General features: G+C 41.9%; 1 protein-coding gene across 11 annotated transcripts in view; it reads right to left on the minus strand.

Moving 5' to 3' along the window:
• Nucleotides 1-5,952, minus strand: part of LOC147457523 (uncharacterized) — a 57,034-nt gene extending 51,082 nt beyond the window's left edge. For 5 of the 11 annotated variants that reach the window (XM_086512385.1, XM_086512387.1, XM_086512389.1 and 2 more), the window contains exons 1-7: nucleotides 5,259-5,922; nucleotides 4,702-4,829; nucleotides 3,643-3,781; nucleotides 3,444-3,556; nucleotides 3,275-3,358; nucleotides 3,134-3,182; nucleotides 2,961-3,052 (exon numbers count right to left, since the gene is read on the minus strand). In XM_086512385.1, coding sequence (XP_086368511.1) covers nucleotides 2,961-3,052; nucleotides 3,134-3,182; nucleotides 3,275-3,358; nucleotides 3,444-3,556; nucleotides 3,643-3,781; nucleotides 4,702-4,802 — 578 coding nt within the window. In that variant the 5' untranslated portion in view covers nucleotides 4,803-4,829; nucleotides 5,259-5,922. Of the gene's footprint in view, nucleotides 1-2,960; nucleotides 3,053-3,133; nucleotides 3,183-3,274; nucleotides 3,359-3,443; nucleotides 3,557-3,642; nucleotides 3,782-4,701; nucleotides 4,830-5,258 lie in introns of all 11 variants that reach the window. The other 6 variants (XM_086512382.1, XM_086512380.1, XM_086512381.1 and 3 more) reach the window with 6 other exon arrangements.
• Nucleotides 5,953-16,855: the final 10,903 nt, after the last annotated feature.

The following is a 16,855-nucleotide window of genomic DNA, read 5'->3' on the forward strand; positions in this document are numbered from 1 at the left end:
CTGAGAGAGAGGGGTACGCCATCCTTGGCATGCTCAAGATACTCAGCCAACTATGACTCCTATCAAGCTTGATACCAATTGATGGCATCACCCGCTAGATACATGGCAGCAGTCAAAACTTTACTGCTGCTGGTTTTCCCAAAGTAAGCATTAAATTGATGCAACCAAGAATGAATCACAGAAGCATCCATCTTACCATCATACTTACTAAACGTCAACTTCTCAGAGAGCAACTCCTACAAACGTTGGTCCTGCTATCCTTCGGCAGCTACAAGCCTAGCGTGCTTGCTCACGCTCGAGCTCCATAGTTGCCCTTCTTTCTTCAGCCGCTATGCGTTGAGTTTCGCGACGGTTCGCGTGCTTGCTTACACTCAAGCTCCATAGATGCCCTTCGTTCTTCACAGTCTCGATCCATGGTGGCACGCTGCGCCTCTTGTTGTAGCATCATCTCCATCATTGACTTCACCAAAGTCTCCATAGGACTTGGTGCAATTCGTGGCGTAGATGGGGATGGGGGAGGATCCGGGAACAATCCTCTTGGTGTAGAAACTGTCTCCTCCAACTCCACTCTCATCACCTTCACGCAAAGCATCCATTCCACTTCTAGTGATGACCATGCACTGAGTTTCTTGGGTACTTGAGGTACTTGGGTTCTTGGGTACTTGGCTTGCAATCTACGTTTCAGAAGGCTTCTCTCTTAACCAAGCTCAACTCCTTCATGCGGACCCCTTGGCGGCCTTGTGCTCACACCAAGGTTGCTTGTCCACCTCACGTCGATTGGCCTACCGCTAAGTGCAGGTCCGCTCTCAATGAGTGGAAAAGAGGAACAAGGGGAGGCTGGACAAGCCCTTCTTTTCTGGGTTACCTGCCACTCTTCAAAAACACAGATTAGGGATTGGGTTACGTGCGATCACAAGAAGTAAAAAAAAAATCATGTGGTTCTTTGTGCTTCTTTCCTTGAGTGATGATACTGAACACTACCAAAAAGCTTTGATACCAATGTAATGTGCAGCGGAAGAGAATGTTGGTGTATGAGTGATCAGCGTATGCTCAAGGTTCCTTTTTACTGAAGGGGAGAGAGAGCCCCCTAACCTAAATGAGAGATTGTGCAATGACTGAAACAAAAGAGAGTGGAAAACTGTGAGAAAAGTGTTGTGAGTGATCGAGAGAGAGAGAGAGAGAGAGAGAGAGAGAAGATCGACACTAGATGGGGTCCCAACAAGGGTCCCCCTCTCTATTGCTAGAGAGGGGTATTTGCTTTAGATTGCACAAAGTCTGGTACAATGGTCCTAAATGATGAGATGCTTGCGATGACGATGACGATGACGACGACAACGACGACGAGACTAATGGGCTGAAATCTGAAAACGCTAGTGATGCTTGAGGGCTGAAAACTGAATCGGTTGTCTTAGCCTGAAATCTACATGTGTTGTGACGAGATGCCGAGGGAAAGAGAAACGTTGTTGCTGCTTGTGAGCCGAATGTCACAAATGCTTTTAGGGCTTTTGGAGCACGGATTCCTTGATCGATGGGAGGGATACATGGTGCTTTGCCTCGCACGGAAGGATACCCTTACGGACTGCGCGAGATAATAGGCATGTGCGTAGGAGGGATGCTTCCTAACTTCACGATTATTTTTTATACAGAGGGAAACACTTCCTTAAGGCCAAATGTGTACGTAAATTGATTCCAATAGAAACATAGTAAGATTACAAAGGAGGAGGCCGAATGTAAAATTTATACATTTTCTAGGCCTTGGGATGAGAAGAAACCTCCTCACTGTCTCATGAGCGTAAGGATGGTAACTTAGTCATTCATCAAACACAGTTTATCCAAAAGATTGAAGGGTGAGTTCTGGGCTTTGATGCAAAATAATTAATCTGCAGCTAGGTGAGCAATTATAGGTGAGGAGCAAGTTGGAGGCTTTTTTGTTTGGGTTGGATCAGAGCATCAAGTTAAGTGGAAGCTAGCGACCCAAAGACATTGTCCAAGTCTATCCAATTAGTCATGCGATGAAGAATAACAAACTCTTCCTCTCTCAATTTCTCTAAAGGAAAATCGTTTAATGAAATAAGGATAAAAGGTGAATCATTCAATAAATATAAACTCTCTCTTAATTAGAAAAGCATCTCGAGGAGTTTTGGGTCGGCAACTAAGTGAACAAGCACAACGAATGGTTCAATCGCACGCTTGGCTTGCTAACCTCTCTATCCCTTGAATATCAAGTCTTGAACTCAAGACACGCCAAATTGGACTTTGATGCAATCTCACGCCTCTCTCTCTCTCTCTCTCTCTCTCTCTCTCTCTCTCTCTCTCTCTCTCTCTCTCTCTCTCTCTCTCTCTCTCTCTCTCTCTCTCTCTCTCTCTCTAACTTTGTTAATCTGACTTTGTATCAGATACACCGCATTGTAACTTCCTGGTCTCATAGGTCACTTTGGCCTTTTGAAGACGTTAATATAACATTTCATTTCATAACATTTCTCCAAGTCTCTCATAGCACTAATTCAATACTACCAACATTCGTCCATGACAATTTTTGTCTTTAAAAGCATGTATTCTAAATATCTTCTGTGAAACCACTCCCTACAAGGAGGCTCAACTTGCATAATATATATATATATATATATATATATTTATATATATATTTTATATATATATATATATATATATATATATATATATATATATATATATATATTTATATTTATATATATATATTTATATATATATATATATATATATATATATACCACTCATATAGAGAGAGAGAAAGAGAGAGAGAGAGAGAGAGAGAGAGAGAGAGAACAGAGATAAACCCAATACCAATCTCAATATCTATGAAACCGATAGATTACCCTCATCCAGATCCTCTCAAACTTAAGCATCTCCTCTAGTGTGTGAGGGTTTGTGAAAGAAACATCCATGGTTCAACAATAATGAGTAGTTGAAAACGTTTGTACCTTCCACACTTTATAAGTGTCTGCTCTTGAGGATACTTGTCTTCCCGTGGGCCCTCCTCCTGCAGATAGAGGCCATCCGGATTGTTGCAAGACTCCACATAGCACAATTTATGAGATAAGCAAAACTAAAACACACAAAATTTTAAGCCTAGGAAGACAGAAATAAGCCTCACCATTTGCTGTAGACAGGCATTGGAATCCTTTGTTGTTCCAAAACAAGCCCTGCAAGGAAAATTGGTTTGATATGAGTGGTGTGAAGAATTGATTCATTCCTTGATTTAAGAAGAGACACATGCAAATATCAAAAAAATTACTTCAGCATACTGCCACCCAAGACATATCCATTTACAGACTGAATGCATCGCAAAGCATCTTCCTCCTTCACATAAGTCACATACCTGCACATTTGATTGCAATCCCTCGGGCATCAATAGCAACAAGTACATTGGTTTTCTAAGAATTACAAAATTGAGTAAGACTTACACGACTACACTACACCCTGCAGATGAATGCTGAAAGCTATGGCCCTCATCCTTTAAAACTAAAATCTTTACGATTTTTCCATACTGGCCAAAATATTCTTTCTGCTCCAGCATCTGAAACAAAGAAAAATGTAACATTTGTACGCATGCGCTGGACTGAATAGGAAAAATAACAGCTTGATAAATGACTGACACCTTACCTCTTCATCCGCCAAAGCTGCAGGTATCCCGACAATATAAACCATATTTCTTTGAAGCACTCGAGCATTGCTTAGATACTTCCTTCCTTCTGCAGCCTTCGCCGTCATTGTACCAGGATTTGGAATCACATCATTGACTCTATTCCAAAAAGGAAAAAATATAAGCTAAACAAACTACCAAAGCACTGATTCATACAAAATACAGCACAACAATTGTAGCTATCCCCTGGCCTCCCAACAGACCCAAACAGCAGACTATATGAGACCATGAGATTAAGATATCAATGTTCTAGGATGCAGTTCACAGCCTCCATCTGTATGATGACATTGTTATATGCAGCAGAACAAACCAACAATGCAGCCATGAGTGGGGGGGGGGGGGGGGGGGGGGGGGGGGGAGAGAGAGAGAGAGAGAGAGAGAGAGAGGATAAGCGTGCACATGTGCAATGTGTATGCTACAATAATTCTGCTGATTAGGAGCCCCTTGCTTGGTCTAAGTGAGTAAGCATGCAGCCAAAGGATTCGCTCAAAGAAAGGATCGTCACAAAAAAATGTTAAAGAGCCTATTTATACGAGCAATAGGGTCAGGTTAGAAAACACCATAAAACTCAGGACCAGTAAAAAGCCCCATGAGCCAATGGCAAAACAAAATTATTCAGATATACCTTCATAAGTTCAGAATAGTCTAAAATCACGAATTATAAGAGGGAATAAAGCATTCATAAAACTATAAAAGCAAGGGACACAAGAAAGAAAGAAAAAAACTAAATCACTTTATTTGCTACGAAACAAAACTAGATAAAACAAAACTATTAACTATAGAAAAGGCATGCGCAAAATAAGTTGACGCAGCTTACTTGGCTAACAAGTAAACAAAAAAGGATAAGACATCTTAAGAACTTAATCCTGGCTGCCTTACAAATAAGAGTGCCCAGCCTGATTTGCAAGCTGAAGCTTTTACAGTGACCACACCTTTAGAACGAATGTGTATATTGGTGCACAGGCAAGCTTGAAAGCAAGGAGGAGTAAGTTCAAAGACCCATGCAATTGAAGCCAAACCTGTCGGAATGGGCTGTAATTGACACTATCTCCTCCTTCACATATGGTGTCCTGCAAGCAGGACGCAGCCCTTCTGTGCTGTTTTTCTGTGTCATTTCCATTATGTGATCACAGTAACGGATTCAAATCTGCAACTCATGAGCAAATGTAAAGCCTCTTTTCAACAAACTGACTAAAACAGTAATTGAATATATACGTCGTATATCACAAATCACAAGAGCATGCACTTGAATAGCGAATTGCATAAAAAGAACTGTCATGTTGCTCATAACTATCTTGTATGGCATCTCTTTGCTACAAAAATCCCCAGAACATGAGGTTGATGTAGACAGACTTAATTGTCGCAATCCCTTTACTTTCATAAGACACCTATGTAGCCTTGAACAACCTTAATACCAGTTTTCCTTTTGAGAAAATTTCACGTATTTGAGAAACGAGACCACGTCCTAAAACCTTCAATCACAAGAACTAAATTTAAAGCTCGTATACACATACTTCACAAACAGTTCACATACAATTTTATGTAAGCAGCTAATCAATATGGAATTGCTTCCTACCTTGGTGTTAATCTGGTTCTATAATCCCTCAAGGTCCATCTCCTCCAGACTTGCAGGCTACATCAGCTTCCATGGCATTGAACACATAAGCAGATAATATATTAAAAATTTCACTTTCTGCCTGCTGCAGAGCAACCATGAGGGCAAAGACTGCATAGGAGTTGCCTCTCGAGAACAACTTGCCGAAGTAGAGCTCCTCCATCGTGTCTGTCCCTTACACAACTTGACATTTTGCCAGTTCAACACAGGTGCCCAGAATTGATTACATGCATCTTACCTGAAGAAAGACGAAGCATACTGGTATGAGAACAGATTGCCTAGATTGCTCCAGACAGTGTACCCAGCGCCTCTGTGTGTGTGTGTGTGTGTGTGTGTGTGTGTGTGTGTGTGTGTGAGAGAGAGAGAGAGAGAGAGAGAAAGAGAGCGCACATACGTCTCTCCTCTGTATATACGCGTGCAATCGAGCTCCGCTGGATAATTGCTACCACGGAGGTTCTGTGTGTGTGTGTGTGTGTGTGTGTGTGTGTGTGTGGTCTTTCCAATGCGAAGTTGCGAACGCAGGTTGTAGAGTCGACAGACCGTATAACTCACGTACTCCTAATCGCGAGATCTGCAGTCCCAGTGGGTGCTGCACAAGGGACGGGGATGAAGAGGAAAAAAAATCGAAAAATTAAAAGAGAAGGGACTTTATACCAACGTTGATAAAGGAGACTTTGTATCCTTATTATCAACGTAGGTAGAATATGGGTATGTGTGGGTGGGTGCAGCGTGGAAATTTTGATCACTTCAACAAGGAACCAAATAATGCATGAGCGTGTCTAACTCTCTATCAGCTTCCAAAGAATTCTATTCAGTAACAAAGTGCAAAGAAACTCTAAGTAGAAGAAACACTAAGGGAATGTATAATCATATTGCATGCACCCTAGACAGTCTCTCTATATGGAGAGGACGAAGTCTATTGACTTTCCAGTGTCACTAGGCTTTTAGTTTTCTACATTGCTATCCTTCACTATGGCATTTTATTCTGTTGAACTAGTTTTTATTTTCTTGAAATGGTATGGTAGAGACCTATTTGTGCCTTATTATTTGGAGGGTGCTCTCTTTGAATGGTAAAGTTCAAGGCTTGGTACTTGCTATTTAAAACAAGCTAGCCATGGCCCATACGACTTCATGAAGGGGGATTCTCATTCAAGATTTAAATCCCTTGGGAGAGGGTACTCATCAAGCTTCGGGGAAACTGTAACATCAATAGTCAAACAACGAGGGCTTGGCGTCTACCAAATTAATTATTTCTGAAAACTCTGAAGTTTGTTTGCACAACACAAGGGCCATGAATTTTGGGGAAAAGGTGGCTAGTAAAAGATCTCTTCCAAGCGCGGCTTGATTTTCTCAATCTTGGACAGTAATTCTCTCTAAAGCGAAGGGTTCCAAAGTTCCAAAATTGACAAATAAAGTTTGTCCAAGATTTCTCATACAAAGCAAGTTTTCAACAATTTTCTCAAGGAGCATGATTGCATAAGACTTTTCAAACATGTCATCACAAAACACAATGTTCTAAATGATTTTGAAAATCCTCCAACATTGGGGCTGGGTGCGGCTATGTCAGATGTGCAAGCATACGAGAACGAAAATTTACAAAACGATCATGGCTTTCGTTGGCATGCACAATTTCAATGTTCTTTCCAACAAACTAATCAAATTGAATTTTCTTTGGCATTGATTAACACCAAGTTAATTGCACTCTGAGGACAAGGGACCAAGCGAGGGCCAGGCAAGGGGCTAGGAGCCCATGGCCTAGGAAAGGGGCCTTATATGATCATCTTAGGCTATATAAGGAAGGTTGGCTGGTTAACCTGGAGGCTATTCCCCTTGCCTCACATGCAATCACGGAGCCAATTAATAAATTTATAATTCAAGCTTCCATTGAACAATCAAATATTTCACTCACGACTAGCTAAGGGACAGATGGGTTTGCGATAGGCCAAACTCAAAAAAGCCATCATGAATGAAGTATTGGAAACCATCAATCTACAGAATTGAAATAACGATGCTATTAACACATTTTTCATAATTGGATCTCAAGTGGATAAGCGTTCACCATCTCCATTGGACATTAGATGATGCATGTCCAACAAAGACTAGTTTAGTTTTAAGGTGAGGCGTATAAGTGGTGAATGGCTATTCCACCTACACAAAAGCTAAGACATGGGTGCAGTTTAAGCACATATTCAAAAAGAAATTTTTCTAGTATGAAGTAGAGAACAATTGGAACACGTGAGACAATTTCTACGTGCTCAATAGTTCTCTAACCGGTTATATCTCCAAGTATCGCAAGATTATTCTTAAGTTGGATGGGTTAAATAATTTTCGCAAGGCTCAAGGTTTTCTTTATGTTCTGCATCCTAATATCAAGGCTACAATTACTCATTTGCATCCAGAGACATTGGAATACGCAATTACAGAAGCTTTGGTCTAGGATACAGATGAGAAAAAAAATGCACTAGACCCAATCGATCTCAAATACCAAACCTTCCAAGAGGGTCACCAGCTCTATAGGTTCTCTATTTGTTGTTGATTTTGCACGAGCTAAGAGAGAAAATTTGTGTTTTGTTGCTTTTTAGATTCACATACTTGCTACGAGGAACACAGCAGGATGAGAATCGGAGCACAGTTCATCAATTAGAATCTCCAAAGTCATAAGATATCTCTCAAGTTTGGATATTTTTTACCAGTTCGGTCTTAGATAATCAACCACAAATATAGTAGATACCATTTTCTTATAGGGTTTAATTAGATAACTTTTTACTGGATGTATCTTTTTGGGACACTCTATGATCATTGTTTCGCACTAAGAGTGTGCAATACATGTGTTTCTAGTTCAGTTTTTCACCTCAATGAATACTAGGATGTATATATGGCTATGAGCACTATAATATGTGGTGCTACTTTTGAGTTTTTCTTATAAACATTACTGATTCAAAACACTCACACGTAAGGGCACAAAGTTTTAAGCAAAGGGATGTAGGTTCACTTATTGTGCAACCATGATTGGCACAATATACCATCCATTAAATTGTGAAGCTAAGAAGTTATTGTGCAGCCATGATTGGCACAATATACCATCCTTTAGAGTGTGGAGTTAAGAAGTTTTAGGGATCTCGCTTACTTTTATAAAGGCACTCCACAACACACTCTTCTAATTCTATGGAGAGCGACACCAATTTGGGATTTGCGCTACATGTGGAGAGTAAATGTATGAGTGGATTTAGGCACAGGGTGCCAAACTAGGTTTTGTGTCATAGGCAAGCCCAAATGCTAATAAATAACTTGACTGATTTACATCAGTATGTAATTGCTTCACTAGTAAGAGCAATAAGTTTTGCTCAATTAGAGAATGTTGCTTGAGTTAGGCTCTTCTTTTAGTCTCAGATCCAGGCAGAGATCCCTTTTGGCCCAAGAGAAGTTTCTTTAGAGGTTACCTTGATTGCAATCGTCCAGTTTTACAATGTTCAGTCTTTGCTATAAGTAGATAGTTCCATGTCTAAGTACCAAGTTTGGCATTTAACAAGTGGATTAATCAACCTAACGTAGGTTTAGGTTAGAAAAATGCTAATGGCGTGCTAGGCATGCTAAGTATAGGGGTTCTCTAAAGATAGACAAGGGATTCTAGAAAAGGGAGTGGTTGGGTGGAGAAGAGCATGTTGTTGGAATTAGGATTGCAAGAAAACACACACAGCTTGGAGAAGACAAAGGAAGCTCAAGGCACACAACATAGTATATTACTTAGTGTGCAATGGAAAGATAGATAGCCCTAGAATGATGGGCGTATATATAATGCAAGAGGGAAAAAACCACTTAAAGAGGGAAAAAATGCCTCGGCAGTCCTAAGTGTGTTCACACACATCACTACCACATGTATATGGTAACCAATTCCCCCTAGAGTGATGCGTGAACGAGACGATAGCTGGCACATAGAGTAAAGGGAAGTTCCATGCCCTGAGGACATGATCATTCCACAAAGGGGAGTAAGCCCAAAGCTTTGCAAAAAGCTTCGAACTTCTCACGAGGCAATGCCTTTGTGAAAAGATCTGCAAGGTTGTCTTGTGTTGGCACGTAAGCCAAGATGATCTCTCCTACTGAGAGCCTCTCCATGGCATAGTGATAATGCACCTCAATGTGCTTTGTGCGAGCATGAAAAACTGGGTTCCTCGCAACTGCCAATGTGCTCTGATTGTCAGTGTAGATAGTGTTGGGAGTGTCTTGTGCAACACCCAAATCAGCCATAAGGCATCTGAGCCATAAACACTCAAGCGCAGTTGTGAAGACTACCCTGTACTCAGCCTCACAACTAGAAGTGTCCACAGTAGGTTGCTTCTTGCTCAACCATGATATACATGAACTGCCAAGCATGAAACAAAAACCACTCGTGGACACTCGCGTGTCGAAACAACCAGCCCAATTTGAGTCTAAAAAAGCATGTAAGTCTAGCAGCAATGATTCCCCCTTGGGTTAAAACAAGCCAAGATGTAAAGTGCCACTCAAGTAGCGGAAAATCCTCTTCACAACCTGCCAATGCTTAGACCTTGGGCTATGCATAAATCTGCTGATGTGTGAGACTGCAAACTGAATATCCAGCTTAGTGTTGCATACATAAATGAGGCATCCAATAGCAGTTTGGATCACTATTTGGCGGACGAAGCAACCAGCGGCCGTGGCCAGAGGATCATATTTTTCTGAGAAACCATTGTAAAATTATTCTATAAAGAAGCATCTCTAAGCCGAGAAATTGTCAAAGGATGTATGATTATTCTTATGGGAGCAATTGTATATTAGAGAGCCAGTTAAAGGTTTGGGAGCTTGTGGCCGGGCAAGCCATTTTGTAAAGACCTACCTCATCTATAAAGTTCAATTCCTTAAGTTGGAGGATAATCTTTTTAAGGGAGAACTGAGAAGACAGCGCACATTTGAAAGCTCCTTCTTGTTCAAACTTGTAATCTTCGCCATTGCGGCTACAGTAATCCAAATTCAGATTTTCTTATTGCATTGTGTTCCTCTCCTCTTGCTCTTTCATTCAAGTGTAATCATTCAAGTTTCGGTGTAGGTTTTCAACTACGAGTTTGAGGCCTTAAATCGCTGTTTTGAGTGTCTATATGCGTGTTTTATGTTGTTTTGACCCTAGGAGAGGCTTTAGGGACCCTAAAACGACCCATTAGGATCACATGTTCGCTGTTTTTGCTGACTTTGGGACGAACGATCGTTGTACCTGTCCAGAATGCTGTGACAGTGATAGGATATATTCCTGATAACCCCCTGTAGCTTCCCTTTAAGTTTCGTGCTATTCCGACATGATTTGCATGGTAAACGGGCGTGATGACTGAAGAACGGTGTAGGAGGACATAGGCAGATTACTTGGCGGTAATGCGTTTGATTTACTTGTAGAATTAGTAAGTTGCATCTCTTTGAGTTCACTTCATTAGGATTGACACCCTAGTGAGTTTCCATGCCTCATCCGAGTCGCTTCCCCTGTATTGATAAATATGTTGATGCTTGAGAGCTATGCTATGGACGTCCGTCGCGGCGACCCGCAAACATTGACGCCGTTGCCGGGGATTGCACCTTAGGTGATGAGTGACCGAGTGCACAATTAGACTCCTTAAAAAAGATCAATCCACAAATCCATTTTACACCTCAGTTAGGCTGCTAGACAAGGGTTTAGAGCTTAGTGGAGTCTAGAGCCAGTGGACCGGCTAGATCCTCTCTTAGGAGATTTAGGGAGCTGTGAGTGAGTGTGTTAAAGCATTTTTGCTCTTCAATTTCTCTAATTCGATTGAGTACTGAAATCTCACCCGAAATCCATCGTGTTGTTTTGTAAGATTCATTTTCTTATGTTTTTTCATTTTTGTACTTAGGAGTAGGATAAGTAAATCACATTCAAGTCAGATTTGGGGTAAAAGTAAGAGCCGAGAAACCAAAAAACCATAACTTTGGCCAAAAAAAAGCCATAAGACTCTGAAATTCTGAAAATCTGACCAAACAGGATTGATATTGATTCAAATCACAAAGTGGTAGCACAAAACACTAGGAAACACTTGTCGGAGGGAGCAGACAAAATTTCATCAGATTTGGCCCAGGTACTACGATCGCGATAGGTGTACCTCAGTGTCAGATTTGGACAATATTTGACATGTGCCTTCCTGATAAGATTCTAAACAACTTTGTCTAAAGCAACCACACTCAAAAACATCAAAAATCAAGGAAATCTGACCACTTGGGTAAAACTAGCCTGACAGACCCAGAAACTGCAAAATCTTGACTTTTGGTGATCCAAATGTAGAAAGACTTTGCGGATAGCCTTAAAACATCAGTGTCTACAAGCATGCCAAATTTGGTATAATTTGGGCTCAGAAGTACGATCGCGATCGGTGTACCTACGTGCCAGATTTTGACAAGATTTCATCTATGGGATTCCCAAGTGTATACAAACATAAAAGTATAAAGGACCTAGAGCTAGAAACCTCAAAATACCTGTCAAACCATGTGAATACAGATCCAAGTCAAAAATTGCTAAACTAGCTTAGAAATTGACTTTCAGTAGACCAAGACACATCAAAACTGGGAAGGAACCATACAGAGGGATAGCCTATACATAGGACAACCCCACGTATCTCTCAAATCCCAAATCAAACATCAAAATCTAGTCAAACCAATAAAATTGGGAAAACAGGTACTTCCAACCAAGAAATGGTAAAAACTTGACCTTTTTGAGTCCACATACAAAAGTGTCTGGCAGGTAGTCTTAAAATAGCTTCGTGAACAAGCTGGTGAAGTTTCATCTGATTTGGGCTCAGAACTACGATCGCGATCGGTGTACCTCTGGCCCAAATCCAGCTCATTTTTTACCTACTCATAGACCTAGGTTATACAAGATACCAGGAGTTTTCAAAACTCAAATTGGACATACTGTCAATAATCTGCAAGCAAAATTGTGTTGAGATGATTTTGAAGTGTTGAATTTGCTGACAGTTGGAATGATACAGTGATCTCATAGCCATCCAGTGTATTCATTTGCAGAGACTGGTCAAGTAACAGTCCATGCAGTTGCAGGAATTGGAAGATCTTTCCATCTCCAGGTAAGAGGTTTGGATTCACTCAGTAAATCCCACTTTCTTCGTGTTTTTGAGATCGGGAAAACAAATCAACACCAGACACCTAAATTTAGCGGATCAAACGAGTGTTGCATCGACGGAAGAGAGTGTAAACCAAGGGATAGTGCGACTGTTAGATCCGATCCTTGAAGAAGTCACCTCCGACACTTCTTCAGAGAAACCTTCCGAGTATTTCACAGAACACTTGGGACAAATAAAACTAAACGGAAGAGAAAACATGGCAGCAGGACCATCGGACCCCTTGGCCACACTAAAGCTATTGTTCATCAAGTATCAATATGACAACAAGCAAGGTGCCAAGATATACAAAGATGGTATGGACCGCTACTGTGTGAAAATAGAAGATAGACCAAGTGAGTTCAAGGACTTAGTGTCTGTGAGCTATAGTGGAGACAGGTACGTAGATGACGAGGGTATCATGTATTTGGTAGTCCTGAATCCTAACATTGTAGACAAGTGGGGATTGATGGGCACAAAAGCCAAAATAGACAAGGAACATGAGGAAAAGGCACCAACAATGAGCTTACCTAATGCGAGAAAACGAAACGTTGAGAATCAACATGGATAATGTCTACTTGGGGTTATACAAGTATAATAACGGAGAGCAAGATCTCTATTATAGATGCGAGGAACCCTACGTCGGAGAGATGACTGAGCGGAAAAGACTTTATGTCTTCACCTACATAGAGGGAGCGAGAACGAAAATTGCAGCATACGACAAGTATGGAAGACGATATGCAGCCATCGATAAAAAAGAATTGGAAGGATATACGTACTTTGGGGGACCACTTCACCAGTACTATGTCACTGCAAGCCCACTAAGACCAGCCCCTACAACTGTCGTGCCAAAACCGTTGACCACAAGCGGAGGGAGGACTCATGTAGCTGATTCTTTCAGTCGACCTCATTATTCGATGCCAAGCCCCATGGGAACGTTGCATTCCAAAGAATCAATGGCTACTAATCGAGGTAGTGCGGTTCCTATCTCTACACATACGGTTGTAGGTCCGACATTTGCAGCCACCCCATCACATTTGCCTCCTAGTAGTAGATTTGGGGCGGGGGAGCCAACGAGAGCAACCTACGACCTCCCTGATGCGCGAGAACGATTAAGTCGAGACATGGGAGCAATGAGATTGACCGCAGACCATAGACGGATCAGACCATCCCAAGTAGCAAAGTGCATGCCAAAGAAGTATAGCGGATCGGGGGATCCATATGCCCATGTATCGCTCTTTAAGCAAGTCTTAAGAGCAGAACAGATCATTGATTTCCACACTCAATACGAGGGATTCGGGCTGACCTTGGAAGGGACGGCCTTAACCTGGTTTCAACCTTTAAACCCTGAAACTTGTCTGAATATTGAACATGTATTGCGTGAGTTCGCTGAAGAATTCTCAAAACGGGGTATAAAGCATAATACTGTATCGCAGATATACGCTTTTAAACAAAGGGAGAATGAAAAAGTGAAGGAAGCAACCTTGAGATTCAAGCAATACATCGAGAGGTGCCCGAGGAGAGGATTATCGCAGGACGAGAGATTGTCTGTGCTCTTCGTTGAAGGACTTAGGAATGAAACCTTGAAAAAGGACCTTCACTTGAAAGCATGTAGCACGTTTCAACAAGTTACAAGGGAAGCGTTATATCTTGTCGATAACTGCAAAGCATATGGGGAAGTGTTAGAGGATACTGATTCAGTAACCAGTGGCTCTTTGTCGATTAAAAGCGAACCCTCTACCAAGAAGGATGCCCAGGCATCTTTGATGCCGACAGCTTATCAATTGATAGAGGAGGTAACGAAGAGAATGCAGCAACATATGAGATCAAATCTAGTTATGAGACAATCTCAGACGAGGAAGTGTGACATATGTGGGGGGGATCATCCCACGCTGTGGTGCACACAACCGCCGAAAGCACCAGCTGCGAATGGACGAGTACTGAAATGGTGCGCCATAGAACAAAAATGGACAAATCATAGCACGGAAGAGTGTTTTTATAACAAAAACTATGTGAGGGAAAGACCGTATGGACCTCCAGCAGGACCATCCCAACCACCTCCTCCAAGGTATCAAGTTGGACCAAATATGAATCTGGTAGCAGGAGCAGACATACCTCAACCTGTATTGGGTCAACAACCTCAGGAAAATAGGGCCATGATTAGGTATGCTCAACCTTGTGAAGCATCACCAGGAACAAATAGTACACTTCAAGTTTCTTATTACGAGGAACCGAATGAGCCTTACGCAACAGAACCCGAATCACAAATATACGCAGATGAAGCCTATCAATCGTGGGGAATAGCGAGGGTATGGCACCACCAACGTATGTAGCACAACCTTCGAGAGATCAATATTTGGTAGACGAAAGAACGTTAATGTTCATTGCGAACCAGAATTACAAACCAAGAGGATATCCTAAGAGAGCAGGACAACCAATGGGACCACCTCCTCAAAATCAAACACCAAACATTAGTGCTATAGCTGTGGAAGTACGAATCATTGGGAGCATAACTGTCCTTTCAAAGGCGAAAGAGTGAAAAATTTTGGGTTTTGTGACGGATGTGGTGTGAATCACATATTGCCAAATTGCCCAAAAAATCCGGACAACAAGGGAAAAGCGAGTATGAATATTGTGGGGGTGATACCAGGTGCAAGCAGCGGATCAAAAATCGATCCCATGATCCAAATCAATGCGATAACTAGAGCCCAAGCCAAAGACTTAAGGAAAAACGAGTCCATGGAGGAAAAGGTCGAGTTGCCGATACCCACAGAAAATGAGAGCTTATCCGTGAGAACCCAACGAAAATCTTGGAAGGCGAATTTTTCCAAGCAGTGGTGATGGCAACAGCGGGCCCCCGACTGCGAGCAAGAGGGAGAAAGAGAAAGAGTGTGCGCTCTGTGGCCCGAGAGTGTTGGTGCCTGTGACGGATTTTGCTGGCCCATCCAGCGTGCACAATCCAAGCCTGACTGCGCGTCCTTTGCGTGAGGTGGACTACACGTCCCTCCCAGCCTCAAGAGGCTTTGCACACGCTCTGGAGCTTCGGCGTCCTCCCCCCTTGGCAAGAGAGAGCCTCACGGCTTCACGCCTCCATGCACATGCAAAAATATCTCCACACCTTTGTGTCCCCCAAAAAAGTAATTGGCTCTTGATACCAGTGTAAGAACTTAGGTGACTAGACCTTAGGATCCTCCTCCCAACCTCCCAATATAAAGGCAGGCTCCTAGCCTCTTGCGCTAGACGGATCCCCTGTCCACACTGCCTAGCCTTGCCCCTGGCCCAATCCGTGACTCCCTGGCCTTGCCCTTGTCCTACATGTTTTTCCTCTCAACAACACTATTTTGTTGAGGCGTATAAGGCACTGTACATTGGTGTTTTATCCCACGACTAGTGAGAAATGCATTAAATTCATGAGACATATACTCCCCCCCTCGATCTAAATAGAGGGTGCCCATAATACATTTTGAGACATTTTCAGCAATAGCTAGAAATTGTTTGAAGCACATAAAAACTTTGGACTTCTCTCTAAGTGAAAATACCCATGCATGCCTAGAGTAATCATCAATGAAAGTCACGAAGTAAAGGTAATTGCCCAAGGACGAAGTTTGCATGGGCCCACAAACATCACTATGCACAAGCTGCAACTTGCATGTGGCCCTAACTGAGCCATCCCTTGGAAACTTAAGTACATTGTATCTTACCCAAAATACAACCTTCACAAACGTGTTTGACAGGTGCTTCAAGAGGCGGCAAAGAAGCAACCATATCAGATTTCTGCAAACTCAGCAAACTAGCAAAATTCAGATGACCAAAACGTGCATGCTAAAGTTTTGCATATGAAATAGCCTTTGAATCCAAAACTGCATTTGTAAAATTCTGCCCACACTTGTCATACAAAGTGAGCTTATACAGCCCACAACATAAAATGCAAGATGCAACAATTTCATCACTGGAACTGAGATCATGTATTGTACATCTTTCATCCACAAACTTGACTACAAAACCAAGTCTAGCAAGTACAGATACAAACAAAAGATTTTTCTTGATCCCAGGTACATAAAGTGCTTCAACAAGTGTGAAAAAAATACCATTTGTAGCAGTAAGCACAATCTTTCCAACTCCCTGAACTGGATAAGAGGCATTGTTGGCACAAGTAACTGAATTCCCATGCGGAACAGACTCAAGAGAGGTGATCAAATCATGATGTGAGGTAATGAGCTTTGTAGCACCACTGTCAAAATACCACACATGTGAATCTACTACAACTGACATGCATGCATCATGGACATCACGATTATAGGTACACTCTAGACTAAAAGCCCATTCTGCATCAACATAAGCATCACAGTCTCCTTTCAAGAAGTCTCAACAATAGCTGCATTCGTAGTGGAACCAGCATTTGCAGTGGAACCACCCTCTTTCTTCTTAGCCTCT

The sequence above is a fragment of the Adiantum capillus-veneris genome, chromosome 5 (assembly GCF_014529385.1).
Source record: "Adiantum capillus-veneris isolate H3 chromosome 5, ASM1452938v2, whole genome shotgun sequence".
NCBI classification, from domain to species: Eukaryota; Viridiplantae; Streptophyta; class Polypodiopsida; order Polypodiales; family Pteridaceae; genus Adiantum; species Adiantum capillus-veneris.